The sequence below is a fragment of the Melanostigma gelatinosum genome, assembly GCF_949748355.1.
Source record: "Melanostigma gelatinosum genome assembly, chromosome: 17".
Lineage (NCBI taxonomy): Eukaryota > Metazoa > Chordata > Actinopteri > Perciformes > Zoarcidae > Melanostigma > Melanostigma gelatinosum.
The window spans coordinates 8,134,235-8,161,000 of NC_136650.1; the positions used below are offsets into that span (position 1 = coordinate 8,134,235).

At 44.3% G+C, this 26,766-nt stretch overlaps 1 protein-coding gene across 1 annotated transcript in view; it reads right to left on the bottom strand.

Annotated features, from left to right (window-relative positions):
- Positions 1 to 5,562: 5,562 nt before the first annotated feature.
- The window catches only part of sdc2 (syndecan 2), a 41,196-nt gene continuing 19,992 nt past the window's right edge, over positions 5,563 to 26,766 (bottom strand). The window contains exons 2-5 of the mRNA XM_079288610.1: positions 13,283 to 13,397; positions 12,421 to 12,593; positions 10,023 to 10,152; positions 5,563 to 8,011 (exon numbers count right to left, since the gene is read on the bottom strand). Coding sequence (XP_079144736.1) covers positions 7,848 to 8,011; positions 10,023 to 10,152; positions 12,421 to 12,593; positions 13,283 to 13,397 — 582 coding nt within the window. The 3' untranslated portion in view covers positions 5,563 to 7,847. The remainder of the gene's footprint in view (positions 8,012 to 10,022; positions 10,153 to 12,420; positions 12,594 to 13,282; positions 13,398 to 26,766) is intronic.

Sequence of the window (26,766 nt, forward strand, 5' to 3'; positions counted from 1 at the left end):
GGCTACATATTTACACACGCACGGCCACATATTTACGCACGCACGGCCACATATTTACGCACGCACGACCACATATTTACGCACGCACGACCACATATTTACGCACGCACGGCTACATATTTACACACGCACGGCCACATATTTACGCACGCACGGCCACATATTTACGCGCACACTTGCGTGACAGCCGTATGAGCAGCATTGATCCGGGGTATGGCTAGAAGTATACTTCCTCAATACCAAGTGTGCCAAGTACAGACTTGTGTACTTGGGAACAGCAGCGTACTTGATGACCTCACCACCTCAGCTGGTCTTGGTAATTAGTTAAATCCGGTTCTTCACTGTACAGTATTTTTACAATCAAACCAAATATGACAACCCTGTTCTTTTCATATATATATATATATATATATACTTGTGTGTCGATACACATCTACACCTATCTAAGTGCGGCTGTTTGGCTAGAAAGACACAACAACTAACCATATTATCCCTATAACTACATTTACTATCAAACGGACACATTGGGTTGTATTATACAGATTCTTGGCGTTTTATGGACATTTAAAGTAACATTTTCTCTCACGTACACTTCCCGGGACTCGGCTTTCACGACCAAGTTACTTCAATCAGAGCAGCTGTCAATCACAGCTGTCAATGATGACGTCACACCCCTTTTTACGGCATCAAATGACTCATTAAAACCAAACGTTGAAAAGAAAAATGAACACTAGAACATACATGAGAGTGATAACAGTCAGCTAAAATAATGGAGACCATCTTTGGGAAAAACATTTATTTGAAGTGGACTCCATACGGTGACCCAGACGCTGCAGATGCTCCGGCTTATCAAGTGACCATGTTATCTGGTGACTTTCATCGCTGTGCTGTTGGGGAATGACCACGAGCTAGCCTACATGTATGAGACTATAATCAGTAATTGAGAAAAAAATATGGAATCAAATCACGGTTACTCATCAAAATGTTAGTCACATGATAGTGGGTGGAGCCAGGCCTATATAGGCCCACCCACAGCTACTCAGATCACCACATGAACAAAGGAAGCATGTTTAAAGGTAGTCTCAAACACTGATTTCTACGTCATGTCAGCTTTTGTTTTGCTGGAACAGAGTGCTGGAAAATCTCTTTTCTCATTCTTTGAACGTGTTACTTAGCAGCAGTCATTACATTCTTCTTCCATCCCAAATGTGCAGTTCTTTATGCAGCAGTGATGACTTAATTGCTTAATGTTTGAAACAACCGCAACAACCAATTTACAGGAGCAGCCAAGCGTTGCACTCCCAACCTGGACCGGCTCTGTTTTTACTTCCAACCGAGGAATTCAAATTGTTCAAATTCCCCGGTGGATCATCCAAACTAAGCAAAATTGTTGCATAATTACTTTATGCCTCCCTGCCTAATGTAAAAAGCATCATTAAGCTTTAAAACCTCAAGAACTAAATTACCTTTTTTTTTTTATACATGACTCATGAGCTTTTAAAGAGTGGGACGATAATAAAGGAGATGGAGACTGAGCCCACACAAGATTGGCACAAATTCAACACATTGTTGCACTTCCTTCATTTCTTCAGCATTCAGACATGATTTACCTCCTGAGCATCTTTGGGCACCAAAGCCTGTGATCCTAAGAAGTACTCAGCTGAGCTCACCTCGCTCACAGGCGTGAGTTACACTGTCGCTCTGAGACGGCGGTACTTTCAGGAAAGGCCGGGAAACACTGCTCATGCCGTTATATCTCCTCTGACCAGTCAAACCTTAACTCCAGTGAAGAGTACTCAACAAGAGACAGGAGTTGCCAACGCCCAGTGTCTTTACAGCAGAGACGACCAAATAATAATTCGATTCATGTCAAATAAAATATCACTGATTACCCTCGCCAATTTTGTCCAGTCCCACGTGGATTTCTTCACTTATCTCTGATCCCATCTGTTATTATTTTCTATGATGAATGGGCCTAGCTGGCCGTCTATCCAAAAATACCGTTCATTTTTACATATATTTGCTCGCTTTGACACGTTAACGTGGTAATTAGACCTTACCTTGTTGATCCCCTGACTGTTCCTCTATAGCTCCAGCACGAGGTTCAGAGTGAAATACTTCCACGACCACTGAATGGATTGTCAAGATAGTTGGTGTGGACATTCCTACTCTCCTCAAGAGGAATTATGTTAACTTTGGTGATCCCTTCACGACTATATAGTGTTGCCATCAAGTCGAAAATCGAATTTGTCCAATACTTCAGACAAAATACCTGCAGAACTCATTCCCGTCTTTTTCAGCGATGTGTTTAGGGCTAATTGGCAAACGTTAGCATGCTAACACAGTACACTAAAATGATGAACATAGTAAATATCATATCTGCTAAACATCAGCATGTTAGCATGCAGATGTGAGCATTTAGCAAGTACAGCCCCGCCGAGCTGCTGGCATGGCATCACACTCTTCGGGCCCTATAGATGCAATGCACTTATGCATTTATGGCGTGTCCATCCCCACTTTAGTTAGTTCATTGGCACATAATCTGGGCGCAAAGTAAGGCGCAAGTGGCAAAGGAGTTGTATGTAATCTCTTAATTGATCACAGCTGTGTTTCGGGCGTGAAATGAATTGAACCATTTCAATCCTTTTAAAAGACTCGTGTGCTGGCAAATTAGAGAAGCGAGCGGTTTCCTGCAGTGACATTGTGGATTGAGGCAGAATATTCTGTTTGATTAAGACAAGAATTTTGGAAACAATTACATGTTTTTTTTCGCAAAATATTTGGACTTTTGGACTCAACAATGCTCTGGAGTTATTGGAACTGTTTGCGAACACCTGTGTAGATGATGGTAACACCCGACCACAACTCGTACTGCAATTTGCATTGCACCATTATGCAACCAACTGTCTGGGTGTGCTTAGTCGTGAGAATAACGTTTAAATGCTGTCTCTCTCGTTACCTATCGATACCTCGCTTCCAGTGTGATGCACTTCTATGCAAAGAGAGTCAGAGCAAGTGCTTCACAGCACCGTGCAGAAGTGGCTGCAGCTGGTAGAGTTCAGACTGAGGCTTGTGCCAACGGAGACTACGACCAACGGCGGGCAAGAATATAGACTTGAACTTCAGCATACTATGATCATCACAGTAGGCTTGCGCGTCTGGGTCAGCGAGGTGCAACGTGTCCACCCTAGTCGGGCCCAGGCTTAGTCTCCAGCCATGAGATCTCATGAGGCCTGACAGCCTGTTTACCTTGGATGCCATTTCTCTGATGTTTCTGCATGGTTTGGCGCTGACTACCAGTTGGCAGTCGACAGCTTTATGGAATTAGCTCTGCAGCTACAAAGGCAGGAGAAAGAAAAAGAGAGCGACAAAGGGAAAGATAGAAACTGAGCAACAGAGTGAAAGAAGGAAAGAAGAGAAGGTTAAAAAGCCGCCCACCTTTACCTTTCACTAAGTGCGGTTTGCATTTATTCTCTCTCCTCGGCATGAACACACACAGACCCCGGTGCAGTAACCAGACAAAACACAAACAGCACATGAATCCCGGTTGCACTTTGACACAAACTGGAGACTAAAAGGGCAAACACATGCAGCACAGAGTGGAACAGCCAGATTGGGAAATGCTGGCTGCTGCTTCTGCTTCAATATAAATGGCTTCTCCTATTGGTTACCTGCTGCACCACCCCCCCCCCCCCCCCCCCTTTGAATGGGTCCTATACTGGTGGGATGCCTTGTACAAACTGCCTCTGGGCAAACATCACGTGCCATATTGGAACACAGTGACCCGATTCCTTAGAAAAGGGCAGAAAGATAAGTATTCTCTTAAAACAACATATCAAGAACCATATGGCTTCATCCCGTCCCTATTGACCGGCCTCCCCTCAGGTTAGATACAAGAGGAGAAGACACACAAGAACAAAATCGTGCAGATATACACACACACACACTTTCGGAATACGCAATGATGCATGCACGTTCGCTTCCTCGTCTCCTTTCTCCTCATCAAAGAGAACATCACAAGGTGGGGGGGATTGCACTCGTGAAGGCTTTTTGTTTTGGAGTATGAATAACCCCATTGTGATGAAGCGGCCTGTGTAACCACCGAGTCAGCATGGATCAAATCTCAAGAAAGCAGATATTTCATGCACGTTCTTGACGAGCATCATCAGCGAGTGAGGGCACAAGCCCCCGAAGTGTTTTATGGGATAGCTCTAAATAAGCAACGCTGTTATTGAGAGTAAACCCCCCCCCCCCTTGAGAGTTCTGTCGGAGCGTCACGTCAGCCCCACTGGTTTCTCGTTTCACTCAAGATGTGGAGTCCTGCGCGAGATTAATCCCCACCGTTACTCTAATCTCTGTCTGCAACAAGGGGAGATTAGGTCACTAAAATGATATGGTGGAGCACATAACCCACATGCAGATTACTCATCTGCACATTGATAATCCCCTTAGACTTTAAGGAAGCGAATGTGCTGCAGAGTATTAAAGCCAGTCCTACATTTTTGTCGATTGAAGAAACCCCCTTTTTTTTTTGTTCTGTTCGAGGGCAGCTTTGCTTTGAATACCTTTGAATAATTAACCAAATGAGCACTTTGTTGGAGATAAAAAAAAAAAAAGAGTTTCATGAGCCGTGAAGCAAGGCGCCTGTTTTCAAATTCTTAGACAAAACACTCGGTAATAGATCCCGGGAGGAATGTTTGCTCAAATGTATTTATAATGGAATTGGAAAAAAATCATATACAAACGCCCCGTAATTACAACAGAAGAGCATGACGCACTAATTGACAGTATGAGACTGTGGGATTTGCAGAGGAATAGTTCAACATTTTATGAAATGCGCTTATTCCCTTTGTTTTATTTGCAGAGATTTTAAGATGAGAAGCTTGATTCCACTCTCCAGTGTCTGTCCTTAAGTCTGGAGCCAGGAGGCGATTCGCTCAGTTTAGCATACAGGCTGGAGGCAAGGGGAGAGATGCCAGCTGTCCAAAGTTTGAAAAAAAAATAAGAAATTTGCCCATACCAGCTTCTCTAAAGCTTCATTCAAATGCCGTTTGTATATATATATACATACATATATACATATATATATATATATATACACATACATATATATATATACACATTCATATATATACATATATATATACATTCATATATATACATATATATATACATACATACATATATATACATATACATGTATATACATATATCTATGTATATACATATATATACCTACATTAGTATACATATATAAAATATATATTATATATATATATAATATATATATATGAATAATATATATATATATATATAATATGTATAATATATATATATATATATATATATAAATAAACTGAACCTATCTCAACTTCAACAGAAATGTTGATAGTCATACTACAGTGTAATAGTGTTAAAGACATGTTGGGGAAACAAAATGCCAGTTGGCTTTCTGGCCAAGAGTTAGCCTAGATGTGAAGAATCAATTAGATATGTTAGCAAATCAGCAATCAACGGTTCATGAAGAAAAAAAATAAAAGTAAGATGGCACAAGCGGTTGGATATTAGGCCACAATGTTTATTCAGTAGTGTTGTTTCAACTTACAGGTACAATACTGTCAGCTTTTGTAAGACTAAAAAAAAGTTACCATTACAGTCATCCATGCTCACAGAATGCCAGTCAAGTCGTTTACACCCCTCCGTCGCGTACACACCCGCCTCGTGCTCACCTCGAGCAACTACATTTCCAAATGGTAGGCACTTTGAAGGTTTAAAACATTTGTGAATATACATTTATATATATTTATATATCTTTTCATATACTAATAAGCAATTGGACTCAAAGGTCAGGTCTCTAATAGAGAGAAGAAGAAGAAGAAAAAAAGAAACTAAAAGAGTGACGATAAAGAGAATGAGGAAACAACATGATGTGGCCATGGTTGGGGGGGGGGGGTCTGAGAGTAGAAATACTGTGAGTCTTTGGGTTTTTCAGTATAGTTCAGTACCGTAGGTGCCATGTGACGAGAGCGGTCAACGGGTATAGGGAGACGGGGATGGTTAGTGGACAACATAGGGGATCACGGACTGAAAGAATCGCGAAGGATGGAGATGTACAGCTTCAGGTGGGTGGTGTTAGGAGTTAGGACCATGTGACAGCATCTACTGGAACTACTTCACATTACTGTACAGCTAAAAGAAAAAAAAAGGCAACTTCACATAACCTGCCGGACAAAACTCCTGCGTCCCCTTCAGAGCAAGTTCGTGTAGGCGTAACGTAAGAATAAAAAAAGTCATGTGGCCGTTAGCTGTGTTTTCATTTGATGTAGCTACATGGCCTTGTATTCGGCTAACCTCAGGTTTTAAACCTGGCGAACAGCCTCATCTCTCAACAGAAGCTCTTCTGAAATGCCTCCACCAACCAAAAACAGTACGAGTAGCCCTCAACGCCAGTGTGTCGTCAAAGACTATTCAGACACAACACTGGAGTCTTACATTTACTGTGCAGCCTTATTCATCAATCCCTCTGAGAGAAGATAGGTTTCTACAGGGGAGGATTACTTTTGTTTTTCGGGTGATGTTTGCTGCAGAGGTATGTGCTCTGCATGTGGAGATCGGGGGCCTTGGCCTGGTGGGTTTGCGTCCAAGCAGTAGCAGGCCTTCGGTGAGCAGATCTTAGGGCCCGGAGCATCAACACTGGGACGGGGACTATAAAAGCCGGGCTACGCTTTTGGCTCCATGTAGAGTAAAAAGAGAGCGAGTTGACAACTCGACTGACCGTGCTCCAATTTGATTAAAAAGGTGGGGCCGAGGGAGGTCAGGGCAAACAGAGAGAGGGGGATGTTTTTGGGTGAGAGCAGAGTTTGGGTCACTAAACTCAATGGGAACACATATGGGGAGGGAGGTGGCTGTGGGCCAAAAGCACCGCAATCCGCGGAGAAAAGAAACGTCGCCCCCGGAAAAAAACACGCCGCGCGTACACTCCAAGCTGCACGTCGGGGGGGGCAGAAAGCAGCGGATGTGCAACGTGAAAAAAAAGAGCGCGTTTAAATAGAAAAGAAGTTCGGCTAGACATCAAACAGAAGCGAGATTTGTGGTTTTTCTCGAGCCCTGACGCGCTTATCTTTTTAAAAAAAGAATCCTTTAAAGACCTATTCCTGGTATGTAAATGAAAACGCTGTCGAAAAGGAGAGGGAAAAAAAAGGCTACAATGAGAAGAGAACAAACAAATAAACAGGACATAATGTAACGCTCACTGAAAAAAAACTGCTGCGAGAGCAAATAATGTTTGTAACCTGAAGGGAGAACATTTACATTGACCGTTAACAGCGTTAATATGAAGACCGGAGAGCTTCATCAAAACTACAAAGGCATTTTTTTCTTTTTTTAAACATCAGAGAAAAGATAAATTAATGTAATACACCTTTAGAGATCAACAACAGACATGCTAGGACAAAATTAAAAAAAATAAAATGAAAGTAGGATTGATACAGAATAATTCTATTCAATTTAAATTGTTTTTTTCTTTACAAATAACATACTGCTACAGTCAGCGACTGGAAACCGCTCAGAAGACAGATGCGATTAGTTCCCTCGCCTGTTTACTATTTTTTCAGCCTTTTCAAATAATACACAGCATGTTTAAATACACTGAGATTTGCCATAAAATGAGAAATGCTTGGTTTCCATAATTTTTCTTTTTTTTTTGAAAGAAGAAAGAAAATTATGAATTTATGCAAAAGCTTTCCTTTATGCAAATATATTTTTCCTTAAATCAACTTCTCCGTTGTCGTGGACTGTGCGATTTTGACAGTCACTCGCGATTGGCCGATCCGACGGCGGGGATGGTTTTATGCATAAAACTCCTTGGTCGGGGCCTTCTGGTAGGCGGCGCCGGAGGGTTTCCTCTCTCCCAGGTCGTAGCTGCCCTCGTCCTTCTTCCTCATGCGGTAGACCAGGAGGAGGATGAGGAAGATGGCGAACAGGAAGCCGATCACGCCGCCTGCGATAACAGCTGAGGGGGGGGGGGACAGGAAGGGAAGGAAACGGTCAAATCAAAGACTACCGCGTGTCCTCATGGAGAACGAGACCTTCAATTTGTCCTAAAGAAAGCACTTCTCATGCGCAGAATTAATCCGAGGTGAACCGTGTCTTGGGAAATCCATTTCAATACTAATTCAATTCCCGAGCAAACTACTAAGAATTGAGGGCTTAAATGTGGTGAAACCGAGTGGCTAACCGTCTCAGCTGAAAGCTGAAATCGATGCGGTGACTTCACCTCAATGGTGAAACCCTCAATTTGTCTCGAGAGATACAAAGTCGATCATTTGCCATCGGTCCGTTTCACTTCTTCTAATGCGTGTCCTGTTGGCGAGTTTGAGAGTTATTGTCCCACTTGGGGGATATTAAGCCTCCGGTCCTTGATTGGTACACAGAGCCGCGCCGTCCCGATGGCGGTTGATTCGACACGGTCTGCATTCCAATCAGCGACTGCCGACTGGGGCTCAAGAGGAAGAAGCCGATGATATTGGTTCCGTTGCTCTAACAGTCGGGCAGATAAATCCAATGAGGACAGACAAACAAGAACCAGTGCTGCATGACTGGAACAACGCTGGATCAGGATGAAGGCGGGTCGAGGTCTACATTCCATGGAAACTTTGCTCTGTGAAACTTTTCTCTGACGTTTTTCTATACAGCATCTGTAGAAGTTTTCCATTTGTCTTAATAACGACACGTTGTAAACCAGAAGCGCCCACAGTAGTGCAACATCAAGAGAAATGTGGAAAAAAAAAATCAGCCCAGGCTCCATTAAGAAACGCACCCCCACCCCCAGCTTTGACCCTTACTCTCCTCGCTAATGCTCCTAACTCGCCACATGGGCTTATTTCAACCTCCCTCCCAATTATGCCCGTGTGAGGGACTTCATAGGTTGCTGTTCAGGGTCTCTCCTGGTGCTACAATCTGCCCTCTGCTCCACTTTAGGTTGCCACATGTCGACTGGCCCCATGGGCAAGGATCCTGGCACACAAACGAGCTGCTGACCTCAAAGAAGCAGTAACGCAATGCTGCGCAAATAAATACAAATTTGGTTATGGGTCATGTTTAAAAGTCCTACGGGACATGAAGGGTTATGGTTATAATCTTGAAGGGTAAAGAGAACGAGGTAGACGAGGCTAGAAGGAAGAGATGAGCGGTGACCCATGTATAATATATTTATATACATATATACATACATACATACATACATACACAGTATATTTACAGGCCTTATCCAAAGACTTTCTACTGGCACTACTCTTCTTTTACTGTCAAAGTGACAAAAGATGAAATGAGACTTTCAGTAGGAGAGAGAATGGAGCCGAGCTTTCGTCGAACTGAAGCCGTCCTGATTTGTCCCTGTTGATGTTGTTTCTGCATATTGCCAGCACCAGATGGATATCACAACAAAGTAAAAGTGAGGTGCCAATCAGTGTTCGCCTCAGATACGTCGGGAGAGAGAATCGGCATCAGAGAGCAAAGAGATTTCCAGTCAGATGATTCCACACTCTTTCATGTATTCAAAGTGATACACTTGAAACACCCACAATGCTGTGAACTCTACAAGGTCCCACAGAGGGATGCAGACAGAGTTCATTCAAAATAATTATTTTTCAAAAGTGGATTAGGTACGAGACATTAGGGAAAATATTTCCTGGATTTTTCTAGATTTAGCCGTTTACCAGGAATATGCTGACATGTCGTAACATTAGAAGGAAAATTAAATAAACACTCCCAGAATGCATCGAATAATTCATTGGTGGAATGTCAAACTGAAAGGCTACTTTCATTATGTGCTGAAACATTGTTTGACATTTTGGTCAATTACGCCGTCTTGTTGAGAGACGAGAACTTACTGTCGTACGAATATGAAGCTAATGGCAAGATGCGGTGAGCTTAGCTTAGCATTAAAGGCTAAAATCAGTAGGAAACAGTCCAAAAGTCACAAAACCCACCTATAGCAGTGTGTTGTTCATTGTGACACATACCTGCCAACACCTCTGTCCTCTGGAAGAGGTTTTCAGTGCGGACCTCAATGGGATCCTGGGGGGAGCCGGGGGCACTAGTCGTACTAGTCATCTGGTTCCTCTGCAAGTCCTCTGTAACTGGCACTGGTGCCTGAATGAGGAGAAGACAAACAGGACGGATAGAAGGAAGATTCAGCTTGATTAACGCTTGTCAACTTTGACATTCTGATAGTCCTCGTCTGTGTGTTTAAATGACTTGTGTTCATTCAGGCGTCGTGGCATAATCCCAGAATTCCTCACTACTGTCATAATATTTGAGATATAGCTTGATATTTTGGGAAATACGCCTAGTCGCTTTCTTGCTCTGAGCAAGATGAGAAGATTAATACCACTCTCATATCCATATCTGTTAGTTTAATAGGAAGTTACAGCCAGCAGCCGGATAGCTTAGCTTAGCATAAAGAGGGGAAAAAGGGAAACCGCTAGCCTAAATCTGTCTAAAAGTAAGAAAATCTGCCCATCTACCAGCACCTCTTAAACTCTCTTGTAAACACATTATGTCTTGTCGGTTTAATCTGGTCAAAAACTGATGTCTATAAATAACAATTTGCGGTTTTACAGTGGGGCTATTTGTGGGATTTCATTGCGCCAACAAACAAACAAAGATATAAACAACCAAGATATAACATGTTTATTAGTGAGCTTTTATTCGTTGACAAGGATTTTAAAACCTTTTGACAGAGGCAGGCTAGATGTCCCCTTGTTTAAAATGGTTACACTAAGCTAAGCTAACTGACTGCTGGCTCCAGCTGTGTGAGTGATGAGTGCCAAACAAGGACTTCTAAAAATGTTCCTTTAAGAAATAAAGGGAGGGTTTCACTGGTCCGCTTAGCATGGCGGTCCAGGCAAAGGAGGAGAATGGGGACCTAAATGAAACCTATAGAGGCTTGCCAGAGGAAAAAAAATAATGGAACAAATCCAGATTGCCCGAAAAGATTAGTGCAAGGCAAAACAAAAACAAAAAGTAGTTAAAGAAAACAGAACCAGTGGACCGGAGGTTTTTCTGGGAGTCTAGGAAAAAAAGCAAAGTACCTGGAATGGATATGGGCCCATGCATCTCATGTTTTTACTTTCCTAATAACACTAGAGAAGGTTGCAAAGGCCCAAAATGGAACTGGGCCAGTGCATTTGCCTTAGGGAGTAGTAACAGAGGCAGGAGAAGGAAAAAAACAATGGAACTGGGCCAGGTAGGCTTGGCTTTGAGGGTTGAGACCTTGACGACTAATCCCCAACAGATGTAGTATCCAGTACAGTACAGTAAGAGTCCCACACACAAGTGAGATCTAGGATGGTTCCAGAATATGTGATTATGTCCGAGAGATGTAATCCTCCATAATTTGCAATGGAGCGAAAACATTGAGAATTGACGTGAGCACTTGATCTTTATCCGGAATGCAACCTCATGGTATTACAGAGGATTTGATGACATACTGGGTCAGCTGAAGACACACCGAGCTACTGTGTCGCTCTCTGTTGAGTACATAGTTACAAATGACTTTAAGTGGTATTATGTCCTACACACCTAATCATAAAGCAAGAGTGGAAATGTTTGTGGATGTGACAGCGGAATAGTTTCATATACTGTATTGAAATGTACTTTAAAAAGTGTGATTGTGGAACTCTAAGATGCTCAGAGCTCCATGTGCTCAAGGTGGAGCATAAACACATGTGGGAATATCAGCAGGTTCACATACGTTGTCAAATACAGAATTTCTACTTAAATAAACGGTTCAAAACAGTAGAAAATATGCTTCTCTGCTTTCTTGCCCGAGAGTCAGGAAGATGATCGATACAACCGTCATATCGTGATACGAAACTACAGCCGAGCATTGTTTAGTGTAGCTTGACACAAAGACCGAAAGCTTTAATGCTAAGCTAAGCTAACTGTCTCCTAGCTCCAGCTTAGTATATGACACAGACAAACGTGAGAGTGGTGTCGATCTTCTCAATCTCAGTAAGAGAGTGAATTAGTGTATTTTCCAAAATGTCAAAACCATTGCTTGATTTCCAACAGTCAAAACTTTCTGCCATCTCCAAATATCTGATTGACCACACTGGTTGAAAACAACAAACAAGCTTTCCTTTGGTATCATATCTACAAAATCATTGTAGTTTTTTTAGGATTTTTTAGGGCCGTCACTATTACGTAGTTTGTCCAGCAGAGAGTAGTAGTAAGTTGTATTTTTGAACTGTAAAATGTCCTGCCCCGTACATTTCCTGGTCACAATTATAAAAAGGAAAAGAGTAATTTAATGGTACGTGATCAAAAACGTTCGTTGTAGGACCGATATATCATTATCAGAATTTAGAGAAGCTGTATCACTAAATGATTGAGCGTGGGTCGGGCTGTACCACTTACCTCTGTTCTAAATGGTTTCTTGGGCGGGCTGTCCTTGGCCTTTTCTCTGACCGTGGCCATCTCCACCCTGGGCGTGAACTCTTTGGTGGCGTCCTGGGTGGGTTCTGCTGCATTGGGCTCGATATAAACCATACTGACAGTCACCGTCTCCTCCACCACTACTTCACCTCCACCTTGGAGACAAACAGGGAAGTGATGTCTTTCAATTAAAAAGGCGAGAGTGTAAAAAGAATGGCAGACATGTTTGCTCTGTAGAGATGATGTAAAAGATTATGTCGTGTGTATTTGCAAATAGGTAAAACATGGACGTACATGTTATCAATATTTCACACCCACTGTCGTATAGTTCGTCTTAACTTCGTTCATTTCAATGCATTATTTACAGTTTGTATCTCCAATAGAATAGAGTGGCAGATTGATAGGGTGTATATACAGTATTGGAAGAGCTATTGATCGCAGTCCTTTCTCCTTTGACCTAAAACGATACTCTGTCACTGCATCTCGACAACTCTCTCGGATAGAAGAGTTACTTTTGACAAATGAATGAGGGCTGTAAAGGTGCTGAAAGCAAGTGGAGAGGAGCTCGTAAAAAAAAGACATGTAAAATTTGCACACTTGCCCACGGCATGTCTGGGTGACAAAGCAATCTCAGAGGAAGAGAGAGGTGGTGAAAGGAAGAACAGACAAAGACAATGGGAGAAAGGAGAGAGAGGTAAAGCGAGAGAGGAGGGAGGAACTCTGAAAATAACTGCTCGCAAAAACTTAACCGCAGAAAATTGATGTCGTCGTCGTCGTCACACCTCTGGGTAATTACCTGCTGAGCTTGCAAGTGAGTAATGCGGTGAGAGCATGCGGGTCTTACCTGAACCAGACCCTGAGGAAAAGTCGTCATCGTCTTCAGGGTAGTAACCTCCTGAGCCTGTGTCGTCCAGGTACAAGTCATCCGCCTGAGAGGAGGTCTTGGCTGCGTCTGCTATCTGCGAAAACCACAAGATGGAAAGATTTTGAGGACGTGCGTCGGCTTTATTACTCATCTGTGTCAAGGTTTTAATTCCACAGCGCATCGCACCAACAGAGTGAAGACCCCCGACTATTTCCACAAAGCACACGCTCACTTTTTCAGTGTTTCCACCACTGACAGCTAAATGTGAATCGGCCAGTCTAGTGGCTACGTTTTTTAATTTGGTCTTTTAAGTGCCGACACAAATGATCAGCAGAGTGTATCAAACATCACTCTGTGTTTGCTATCGGAGCTCTAAGAGCCTCCTTTTAAATAAGGATTTAGTTTCGCAGTTAATGTGGCAATAAAGAAATCTGAGGAATATAAGTCAAGGGTTCACCAAATTAATTAGGATTCCTCCACTGGGGACCATGAATGACTATGAAATTAAGTGTCAATCCATCCAGCAGACGTTGAGATGCTTCACTGGATGAATGTGAACTTTGACGCGATTGTGGCGATAGAGGAAAAATCAGGGGTTCACCAAAGTCATGGGGATTTATCCTCTGGTGACCATGAATGACGATATCCCGTGGCAATTCATCCTTTAGTTGTATTTGCAGTCCGTACCAAAGCTCTGAACAGACCAGCATTGCCACCCCCAGAGCCACACTGCTGAAGTGGTTTAAAACACATTTTAGGGCGTTAATGAAGAACAGGTGACCGTCCAATCACAACGTGTAGCCCCTCCCACGGCACCGCTGTTGTCTAGACAACAAGCCCAAGTGGTGGGAATGTTTGTGCTTCAGCTTAATGGAGTGATTGGCTGAAAACACCACAGTTCTAACAGTGCCTGTTTGTTTAAAAAGCACCTCCTCACGGGGAGTGTAAGTCGAGATTTTAACAGGAAATAAAACAAGAAAATGGAGTTTTCACTCAAAGTGGCTCGCAGAGCCCGATGTATGTTGGACACTTAAGTATAACAAATATAAAAACTGTTTGTACAAAGTCTTTGTGTGGTGCATGGGACTATTTATATGTTGCCGTTGAGTGTGTGTGACTGGAATAGCTATAAAAGCATCCATGGCAACACCTATTCAACAATCTGTGGTCAGCTGTACAGCCCCTTCTATACTGATAGCCCCGCTTTAGAGAAAAAAGAGAACAAAAGACAGACACAATAGTATATCATCTGTGTTTGAGTGTGTGTGTGTGTGTGGGGGGGGGGTTGCTACAGTTACACTAAATCATGTTTTCCGACATCCTTTGTTTGGACAGGGGGGGAAAGCAAGTAGGGCTGTTTTCATCGAATAGTCTGCGTGAATTCATGTTTTCTAGTCTATAAATGATCTAGACGTCTCTGGGTTTCAGTCTTCCTATTTCCCATGGCTGCAATTTAAAAAGCAAATACATTTTTAAAAAAGTCTGAAAGAATTTCCTAGAGATCAAGTAGCATCTTCCGATAGCTTGTTTTGTTTCCGCAGCAGTCCAAAAAACAAATAGTAGATTTATTTATATTTTTAAAAGATATAAAAACACATTAAATGCTTGATGAATGACAATAATGAATTGATTATACAGGTTATTGCAGATAGGGATGCTACGATCCGATACCGATATGAAGAATCACGACGAAGAATTCAACGACAGTCAATCCTCCGGTAAACTCAAACTCAAACGGCAAACTCCGGTATCGAATCGGTATTCTGTACCGACCCGATACCCACAAGCCCAAGGCACCGTTATCAGGAGTGAAAAAGTGGGATCGGTGAATCCCTGGCTGCAGATTAGATTCTGTCCAATCACTCGGTGAAGGAACGGAGAACAGAGAACAATGCCTTCTTTCAGGTACGTCTCAGCATTTCCAATTACACCCGCTATTCTTATGTGAGCGTGTTCACTCACGCTTTTAAGTCATTGTATGTGCACATGTGTGTGTGTATGTGTGGAGTAATGAGAGAGACAGAGAGAGAGAGAGAGGCCTGGTGCTCTCCATAACAAAGAGGCAGGGAGTACACACAGCCAACAACGGTGTGAAAGAGCAAAAAAAGAAAAGAAAGACAGAGGAGAGATGAAACGGAACAATACGGATCTCCATCTCCTCTCTCCCAACTGGCTCTGACTTCTGTTCGAAAAGGCCTTTTCACCGCTGAGCCGCCTGATCAAAGGGGGAATTTGTTCAAAGCAACTTTATCTTAACCTTTCTTGCCTTCGTTCTCCTTCCCCCCCCCCCCCGCTCCAGCCCTGCAGGTCCACAGGTCTTTATGCATTGGCGATATGAGCACAATGGACCACGAGGAGGGCAGGCCACAGATCAAATGGTGACCAAGGGCACTAATGAGATAGTGGCCCCACACACACACACACACACACACACACAGACGCATGGGTGGACACGCTTTACAAATGTATGCAAGCTTTCACTCATTCACTGATTATACATACATTAGAGTGAGCAATTGAGCATATAAATGGATACACACACACACACACACGGGGAAATGTGTGAAGAAATGCATGAAGAGCTAAAAGTATTAACAATGAATACCCTCGAGCCGATTAAACAAAAGATTTCAAAGACATTTTAACTCTAATGAATTAGCGCTCACCTGATTTGTGAAATGAATAAATGGATGATATGCTGTTTTATGTATTCTATATTTAACCAGGAATCCCTTAAGATACTATTTAAGGGATGCAGCTAATGCCTCGATTCATTACCGAATAATTCTCTCGATTAATCAAATAGTGAAAATATCTTGTTTTGTTCGACCGATAGTTCGAAACCCAAACACGTCCGGTTTATAATTATAGATTACAAAGACAGCTAATTACAAAGCTAACAAAATCCAGCTACCAGCGCCCGTTCTGTTTAATCCATACAAAAACAACAACTTTGCGGTTTTAATTCGTGAGCTCCCTTGGAAAGAGTCAGGCTAGCTGTTTCCGCCTGCCTTCAGTCTTTGTGCTAAGCTAAGCTAGCTGGCTCCTTCTGATTACCATAGAGACGTGAGAGTGGGATCGATGCTCTCGTCAAACTCTCTTTAAACTTTTGCTTAAACGTTGACAATAAGGCCAAATCCAACAGAGAGAAACCTTTGAAGTTTCAGCACTGAGGTACACAAAGTGTCCACAGGCCCGCTTCATTCCAGACGTGCACGTACAAAAGGCCGCTGACTCCACTGTCTCGTCTCCGTGTTTCAACACTTTTGTGCAAAGTGCAAACAACACCACATCAGTGCAGATCTGTGCAGAAATGAGGGTTAACTCTCCACTCGTCCCGCTTTGACAAGTGTCACTCTCCGAGCTCGAGCTCAGAAAAGAAAAGGCTCACGCTTCAGAGAGAAGAGGCCTGGGAGCACTGAAGCAGAGGGAGGAGGACACATCAGTTTGTGTGCAGTGCAGCGTACGTAAAAAGAAGTAAAAGTACGCTAATGAAGTAATAAGCCAGCGGGAGGGCAGCTTCCACACTGTCTGTGTGTCTGTGTCTCCCCGTCACTCTCTCTGTTTGACATGAAGAGCTGCAGACCAAGTCTGGACAAAACGTAGATGATAGAGAAGAGGCTGGGAGAGGAGAGTGGGAGATAAAAGAGAGAGTGGGGGATGAGAAAAGAGAGAGAGGGAGGAGGGGGGGGGAGATAACCCGCTGCTGCAGACAATCCTGTAGCCTGGAGGTTGCTCTGCTAAAAGCCTGTCAAAATCACCATGTTCATGGCTATATATATATATATATATATGATGGGTGATGGGTGGTGATGATACATATAGAGTCATCTGAACTAACCGTGGGCTCCTAACAAATATCAGCTCAACTCCATGTCAGGCCAGGGGAAATGGTGTTCCTCAGAGGAATGCATGCACACACACACGCACACACACACCCTTATTCAGCAAACACATCTCAAAGGCGTGAGAGGAGTACACAGACACACACACATCATCATAACACGGACTTCAGAGAGACGAAAAAGGGGAAAATAAGTGCACGGAGGCTGGCAGGCAGACAGTGTCTCAGATCCTCCTTCGTCGGTCCGCTGCCGTTTCTGGTTCTCGACTGTTTCCTTAAGTCTACCTCAGGACCGCAATGAGCTTAGGAAGGACCACGTGAGAGGAAAACAACAAGCCACTACGCTTTCCAGGCATCGATACTTCCTGTCCATAAGGCATTGTGCCTCTTCTCTCTGTTTCTTTATCTACAGTAAAAGCTGTGTGCATTTCACTCTTATTGACGAGATAGGACAGGAATTCAACAAAAATTCTAATTGATTTATGATTGGACTCATTTATCAAACAATCCACAAAAGGATCCTAATCCAGTTTTACTGCCATTTCCGCATCACCTTGTGCTATGTTGAATAGGCAAATCAGCCATTTAGAAAAGACGTACGTCATTCGTTTCATTTCCTCTCGTCGGTCCAACAAACAGATTGTACGCTAGCCTTTCATGTTAGGTTTAATGTTAGAAGTAGGCTACAATTATCAGAAGAGTATGAACATTCAGGCTCCCAGGTGTGGCTCACAGGTGTACTGCAGATGTAAATGTTAAATAAAAAAAGGAATTTATACGGCGACCCTAGTAGAAAAAAAATCTCCTTCCTTTTTGGGGAATAACTGCCGGGGATGGGATGATTGACCCACCCTCGCATCTGTATAAAGCAGGTAAGTAAGCATGAAGCTGCATCCCGGGAGACGCTTAGCTTAGCTTAGCATGAAGACTGAAAGCGGGGAGGAAACAACGTTTGTGGCAGTTTTACGGAGGGTTACGTGCTGGACTTTGGACAAAACAAGCAACTTGAAAATGCTGCTTTGACAAAAACGATTAATTGATAATCAACGATTGGTTTCTCTAGTTGTCCTCGTTCACTACATTTCCAGCAGCATGCTAAAGGCCCTTTGCCTCTCCACTTGTTCAGGCGCATTAACTTTCACGGCATCCCGGTTCTTCATTTGCATGCTGTAAAAGCAGTAGTCTGTAGAGCGCGTCTCTGTCCCGTGAAAGAAATCACTTCTCATGATCACAACCAGGCAAACAAATATCTGCAACTATGAGAGAACTCAATAATATGTGAAGAGGAAGGCTGTGTGTGTGTGTGTGTGTGTGTGTGTGTGTGTGTGTGTGTGTGTGTGTGCGTGAGCGAGACAGAGCCTGTTAATCCCTCATTAACAAAGCAAAGGTGGCCGTTTATCCTGCAGTCTCTCACTCTATCTGTTCTACTCGGCCTGCCACAGATCCATACGCAAGGTCGATGCAGCAACACAGTCCAGCAGGCAGCAACTGTGCTCTGCTCCGTCTGACTCTGCCCCCCGCCCCCGCCCTGCCCAAGGCCTCCTTTGGACTTTATTACTGCACAACAGACGGGGCCATCAAAAAACAGCAGAGGAGAGGAGGCTGAGAGGGGCATCAGAGATGTCCCCCCCTACTCCAGCTGGAGGGACAAGAAGGCGAACGGAGACAGAGAGGCACAGTGGAGCACAGTGGACATGTGGGCTGAGCTACTGCTTTTACTTTATTCTTTTAATAATATTGATTCCTCAACATAGAAACAATTCACTGATCCTATAGGTTATAGCTGTGGGGCAGCACGGGCTGAGGCTCGTTAGAACGACATTCAGAGCGGTCCACCACACCAAAGTGACAAAAGACACATTTTCTCAAAAAACAAAGTTGAAATAATTGAAACTAACGGGCACATAAAGTGTCAGTAAATTATCCCGGAGACTCCTGTGTTTGTATGTTGAGGAACACTGAGGATATCATCTGGAGAAAATCTTCAAATTTGTATGTAAAAAAACCCCCAAAAAAACCTCATAATAACTATCATGCCTCCCTTATGTTTGGAGAAGTTGCCGGTAGGAGAGGAGTGACTAGACAAGACGAGTCCAGGAGAGATTGGGTGTCTATGTAGGGCAGCACATTGGCTTCCCTGTATTCATGCAGCATCAGAGCAGACGGAAGAAGTGTGAATAACAGCTGGAAACAGGATGGTGTTGTTATTAGAGAACGAAAAACAGGACAGGAGGATGAGGATTATGAAATGTGTCCCACGACACGATGCTGATGACTGAAAAAAACAAGCAAGACAGACAGAAAAAAAAGGGTCTCTGTGAGTCATGCATGTGGGTGGTGAGCATTGTTTGGAGAATGTAAACAAGAGCACAGCAGGCAGTAAGAGCCAACTACAGGCCTGCAGGAGAGGATGTCCAAACTGGAACTCTCACAGGCCAAAAAAGGTGAGTGAGTGAGTGAGTGAGCGAGTGAGTGTGCCTTTGTGCTCTTTGAACCCACTCTAACTTGTATTGCCCTCCCAGGGATCATAATAAGGAACTAATTGATAGTCTTTGAGCCGCGGGCTGAAGAAAGGGGGGAGTTCCTGCAGGAAGTCAACACAAATCAAACTCTCTCGGAGCCCGTAAGGTCTGGAGCAACTCCAGCTGAGCTGTTTGGCGGGTAACGGCCGCTGTGTGCACCAGTGTGTGTGTGTGTCTGTGTGTGTGTGTGTGTGAGAGACAGACACTGAGAGAGAAGGGAGAGGAAGTACGAAAGAGAGCGCGACTGAGATAAAGAGCCACCGTCTGGAGTTGACATTTACGGTTTTAAACACCTACTTCTGCGGACACCGCCTCCTCACTCGACCAAAGAGTTTCCGCTGTTCACCTAATAACTCAGCCAAGTTCAAAGAGTGCATTTCAGAATGCACGAGACATGCCGGAAATAGAAACAGATTTGGGCTATTCCTCTAAAGTCGCAGATTTACAAAAACTGAGAAAACACATAAAGTCAACACAAAACAACAGCTTCACGTAAATCTGACGAAGTCTCTCAGACACATCCTATGGACATTTGATCCCACCCCCGCCCTGACTCTTGTTCATTTTCTCAATGCTCCTAAAGGGTGAGCTCACGTGGCCTTCTGCACCTCCCCAGCTGAGCGTGTGGGTGCATTCGGCTCAGATTCGTATCGTCTCCCGTTCCAAAACAAACGGCCGTCTGACATGGAAAGGCATACGCCACATTCCACAGGGCTGGCAGGAGCCAGAGGGGTTTCCAGCTAAAAAAAAAAAAACCTTCCAGGGGTGTCTGCACAAACTGAAGGTGGACAAACAAGCGACTTGATCTTACGAGCACAAAGTGGCTGATTTAGCTTGTTCCTCTGTACCACGGAGCTCCATTGAGGACCAAGAACCATGAGAGACGCACCAATGAACCACACACTGCAATACACGTGGGCTCTGTAGTTTATTTTGAGTCAATCCCACACACACACCATCCCTGCTGCCGTAAATACTCACACCAGAGCACTAAATGTGTGTTTTTATCCGCAGTTGAAAATAGCGTCTCCTGCAGACTACAGTGCCCAGCTGTTTGAGGAAAAGTATTTATTCCTGACCAGTTTTAATGGGCACAGGGCTGACAACCACACGGGGAGCTCAGGAAGTATTGAGAGACAGGCAAACACATTGTTGGTTTTGGTCAGAAAACTTTCAGTCTTAGATCGACTTGTGAACTTATTTTGGCTGAAATGTTCCCAAAACACTTGCTCAGTGACAGCCATCAGACACAGAGCAACGTGGGCTTCCTGCAGGAATCCTCTTTTACTTCCTGTCAAACGCACGTCCAATAATAACTGAGCCCTAGTTTGGTCTGCCAGATCCCGAGGAAAGACATCTGGGTCTCTTGTCTTGTTTCAATGTCTTGCATGTACCAATGTACTAAGTTACTTGGGCTCCTATGGTGTTTCACACTGAGCAAAAACAGAAGAATTATTAGACATGATGACACTTCTCTTTTCCCAAATATCATTTAGTGCTCTTTTAGATAAATCCAGAATATAAAACGTTTGACATGGGTGAAAGGTGGAAAGACGAGTTACCCCCTTTTGTTCTGCCCTGCACATCATTGTAAAGAGGATGAGAGCAGCTTCTTACTGGTGCATTAGCACAACCTTTTGAGCAATTATGATGTAATTCGGTATCGTTTAAGCTTCCATATAATGCCATCATCAGATCAAAAAAAGTCCAATATTTAAGTTCATGACCAAATTCCAGCTAATTTGCCAACACGAGCATGCTAATGTCTCTGCTGCATGATAAGCTCTCCCAGCTGCAGGTGCCCGACTCCACCTGCAAGTGGATCACAGACTTCCTGTCTGACAGGAAGCAGCACGTGAAGCTGGGAAAGCACGTCTCATCCTCCAGGACCATCAGCACCGGCTTCCCCCAAGGCTGCGTTCTTTCCCCTCTTCTCTTCTCCCTGTACACCAACAGCTGCACCTCCAGTCACCAGTCCGTCAAGCTCCTGAAGTTCACGGATGACACCACCCTCATTGGACTCATCTCTGGTGGGGATGAGTCCGCCTACAGGTGGGAGACTGACCATCTGGTGACCTGGTGTGGTCTGAACAACCTAGAGCTCAACGCTCTAAAGACAGTGGAGATGGTTGTGGATTTCAGGAAGAACGTAGCCCCACCAGCCCCTATCACCCTGTGTGGCTCCCCCGTCGACGTGGTGGAGTCCTTCCGCTTCCTGGGCTCCATCATAACCCAGGACCTCAAGTGGGAGCTGAACATCAGCTCCATCACAAAGAAGGCTCAGCAGAGGATGTACTTCCTGAGGCAGCTGAACCTGCCAAAGACAATGTTGGTGCATTTCTACAGAGCCATCATCGAGTCCATCCTCTGCTCCTCCATCACGGTCTGGTACGCTGCAGCCACTGCCAAGGACAAGGGCAGACTGCAGCGCATCATTCGCTCTGCTGAGAGGGTGATTGGCTGCAATCTGCCGTCCCTCCAGGACTTGTTCTCTTTAAGAACCCTGAAGCGAGCAAGAAGGATTGTAGCTGACCCCTCCCACCCTGGACATAAACTGTTTGTGCCCCTTCCACCTGGTAGGAGGCTGAGGTCCATCAGGACCAAGACCTCACGACACATGAACAGTTTCTTCCCATCGGCAGTCGGGCTCATTAACAGAGCCCGGGACCCCCACTGACTCTGTCATCCCCAGGACAAATTCCCACCGGTCACTCCCCCGCACATCCCTTCCATCACACTCGACACTTTCACACTACACCACTTGTGCACTCGACTTCACTTTATTTTATATTTCACTTTATCTTATATTTCACTTCATTATATTTTACTTTATCTTATATTTTCTGTAAATTTAATTTGTTTCTACTTTGCATTGTTGATCGTTGTTGATTGTTGTTAAATGTTACGCACCTCCCGTCATGTCAAATTCCTTGTATGTTCGACATACAATGGCAATAAACGGTTTCTGATTCTGATTCTGATAACTAGATATCACACCCACTGAACATCAACATAGTGACATCGTCATCATAAGCATGTTAGCCTAACGTTAGCATTTATCTCAAAGCAGACCCGTCTGCCTCAGTGCGGCCTCACAGATCTGCTAGTATACAAGTAGACTCTTGTTTCATGTAGACTCTTGTCAGCACAAGCCAAATTAAAACTAAAATCTACGCTTCCTGGCCGTAAGGGGTGGACCGGGAGTTTCACTGCGACTTCAAAGCAAACAAACAGAGAAAGAAAACGTTCCTTCCTCCCCACCGGCCAGGGAGACACAACACGGAGAGGCTATGACTTCCTGCCATGCGGTATTGCTTCCCAACAGGATGAAGAGTCAATCCCACGGTTTCCAAGAAAAACAGACACACGCTGACCGACCACTGGCTGGAGAGGTGAACAATGGTGCTCCCCCCCCCCCCCCCCCCCCCCCCGTCTCACATGCCGCAGCAACACATTGCAGCTGATCTCAGACGGCCGTATGTTTCACCACTCTAATTAAAGGCTGTCTGATTCTGTCAAGTGGGTCTCTGGAGGCCCCGATCGGATTTAATGCAAAGTTAATGTAAACCTTCTCGCTGTGAAATTTCTCCCTCAGCGCTGCCAGAACTCATGAAGAGAGAGAGAGGGGGGGGGGGGGGGGGGGGAGACAATGTGTAGCTCATGTGGCTTCAACATGGCCCTACTTAGAGAATACCTCAGTGCTGTGGTATCCAGCCTCATGAACCGTAACTGGCTCTCTTTTTCTGGCCCTCTGAGCAAGAAGGAGCTCTGTGGATTCCCAGGGCCCGGGAGAGCTCTGCTGCGGATGAAAAATCCCTCCCTCTTTCTCTCTCTCCCCCCCTCCCCCCCACCCTCCTGTACCGCCTCTCTGCTCGCCTGTCCGGTTGGGACTTGGGGGGAAATTCCTCAGCTCCGTTAAAAAACGGCCTCCGATACGCACAGGAAAGCTCAGATTCTTTGTCAGCCGTGAAACTCTAGACACTGGGAAATGGGCTTCACCTTCCAGTCATCTCTGGTGCTGAAGAGGGGAGGGAGGGAGGGGGGGGGGGCAGAAAGATTTGCTGCAGCACGGCAGCTTTCTTCCCTTCCAGACAGGAGAGAAGGGAAGAGGAAATGCAGGAAAAGAGCGAGAGAGAGAGAGATATTTCAGTGTGTTCTATGAAACAGGTTTCATATTCCGTATCTCAAAAGAGTCCAATAACCCGAAAGCACCAAGGCGCAGCTTTGGGAACAATCTGGAGTTTCTCCATTTAGCTGGAAGTGACAGCACAGCCCATATCATGAATAAACCAGATATCAGAGGCTCAAACCACTCGCAGGGACTCAAAATGGAGTCGAGTCATGTACACGCGAATGTGAAAGCAGCTCTGTGAATAAGAACGCTGCGCTTGTTGAACAAGAGCTGATAAACGGAGAGAAGTTTTGCCAACAGTTTAACCCTCCTGCCAGAAGCGGAGAAGATCCCTCTCTGGACCCAAAGTGAACCATCACCGGTTGAATCTGAAATGCCCCCACTGTCTTATTATCCAGAAAATAACTCTTGTTCTTCCTTTAAAGAGGTTTGAACTATGCCTTCTTCACATTCTGGGTTATCCACAAAGTGTAGATGATCTTCCCTCAAGATTTTAGTCTGTTCTGACATTGTTTTTGTCAGAAAAGCTGAAGAAATCATGTCGATATCAAGCCTCTTAATGACACCTTTAGGCCTCGGCCTCGTTAAACCTGCAACAGCTGATTTCTATTTGCCCAAAAGGCCCAAAGATATTGTGTTACAATGATATGAAAGAAAGAGAAAAACAGAAACCTGATGATACAGACCTGATTTTACCCGTTTTATTTTCTTATAAAATGACTGAAATGATTGTCACATTCAACCAACTAATCCATTAAGTGACTAGTTCAGCTCCAATTCAGTTTACCTTCACTTAAGACAAATGAAAAGCCATAACAAGGTAATCATTTCCTGAAAAATGACATATTCGACTAACAAAATATTGGCTAATTATTTTTTCGGGGGAAACAGTTTTAGCTCTATTAACTATATCCTGCCATCCATTCAAAGGGGAAATATGGCTCTCATTTTCAGGTTCATACTTGTATTTTGGGTTTTCCACTACAACGTGTCTACATACTTCATTATTTCTCTCATACCGTCTGTCTGCGTATACGTATGTATTTCACCTTCTGTCTGAAATGCTCTGTTTTAGCACCGGTCTCTTTAAGCCCACCTACCAAAAAAAGCCATGTCTGACAGGGTTGGAATCGATTTCTTCATAATATGTCCCCTTTAATTTCACAAGGATCGGATGTTTAAAACAGCCAGAGGTGAAGGCAACAATCACGGCGGACACAAACGGAACCAACGCAAACACACTTGGAGACGGAATAGTCATGGACATCATCGCTTTCGTCGATGAACCGCCTCTGGCTCCCATGGCATGAAAAACAGCCGATTTCCAGCCCGTCGCCTGCATCCCATCAGCACTCACTTAGCTTTACTTTTAAGCCCACAGGTGCACATTATACGAGACCTTAGCCTTTCGTCTTGTGCAAGAGCAGCAAATGAATACTTTTGCTGCTCACTGAGCAGGTATTCTCCCGGGGAGGAGCTGCAGTGTACATTGGTAGAGAGCGGAATAAAAGAGGCTGTACAGCAATGCAGCGACGCCGACGCCGCCTGCACGAGACCTTCTCATCGTTCAGGCCCGCTATGTAATACTCAGCGGGGAAGGAATGCGCGCATGTACATCCTCCTCTAGTTAAACGCCCGTGTGACTGTTATCTACCTCTCTGCGCCGACAGGCGGGGGTGGGGGGGTGTGTGTGGGGGGGGGGGGGCTTTGGTTGAGTAGCATGTGGCCAAGAACTGAAGCTCCGCTGTGCTCAGCTGCTGTCAGCGGGCCGACACACACACACACACACACACACACACACACACACACACACACACACACACACACACACACACACACACACACACACACACACACACACACACACACTTCTCCTGGTTTGAAAAGCCGGGGGAAGGAGGAATACTTAAGTGAGGGTGCCAAGACCATCTGTAAGGGAGTGAGAGAGCGAAAACAGGTCTCTCTTTATCTCGTGTCCTTGGACCGGGCCTGCTAAGAAGACGGGGTGGGGGGGGTGGGGGGATTATTAGTGGCAGCTTAGCCTCAACCTTATGGTACAGTTTACTGTCAGAATAAGATGATCTTATTGCTGTTATTCATCAGTTCAACACCCAACAGTAAATGTTCCAGAAAGTGCCAAGAGCGTCGTTTACATACGTTGCGTTTGCACAATTGGATGTGTTTGAACAAAGTTGACAAGTAAACGTGAATACAATTATGAATACAAATATCTCAGCCCAAACTGGTTTGGTTTTTCAGACGCGCGGCATTAACAATGACAAATCACCAATGAAACGGGTGGAAAAAGGGAAATAATGCACTGCTTTAGTGACTCCCAGCTGATGAGGAAGTCCCCAATTATCGACGGCAGACGCTCGTGTCCTCTGACCCCCCACATGGTGGTGGACACATCTGCCCTTCTTGGCATTTTGACTTTCATATCGGACCACTTCCTCCACATTTCTGGAAATGTTCCGCTCTCACAAGCTGGCAGCATTAGCTGCAGTAACGTGCTGCCAAAATGATCCTTTTAAGGTCAAACACCAGAACCATGAACACCAAATATAATTCGCGCTTTTTTATTTTTGGATTTGTGGTCGGAATATTTGCCACCAGACTGTTTTGCCAACAAACAACCTGAATGACTGATGTATGTCCATTCAAATGTGGGAATTAAAAGAGCTCCTGTATATATCGGCTCCTGTATAACATCAGGTTCAGTGTTATTAATACGGGGTTTGGATGCTTTTACAAATCCGGAAGTTATTTCTTAATTTTTACAGACTAGGCAAATTCTATATCATTTGCATTAGAAAACACATTCCTGAATAAATACAGCTCCCACCTGAGATCTATCACGCTGTGTGTTATATAAACCTCGGCTGTGCACACACACACCCGTGCCACGGGGCAACACACACATTTTCAGCACGGTGCAGTCAGTAAATAAACACACACACATCTC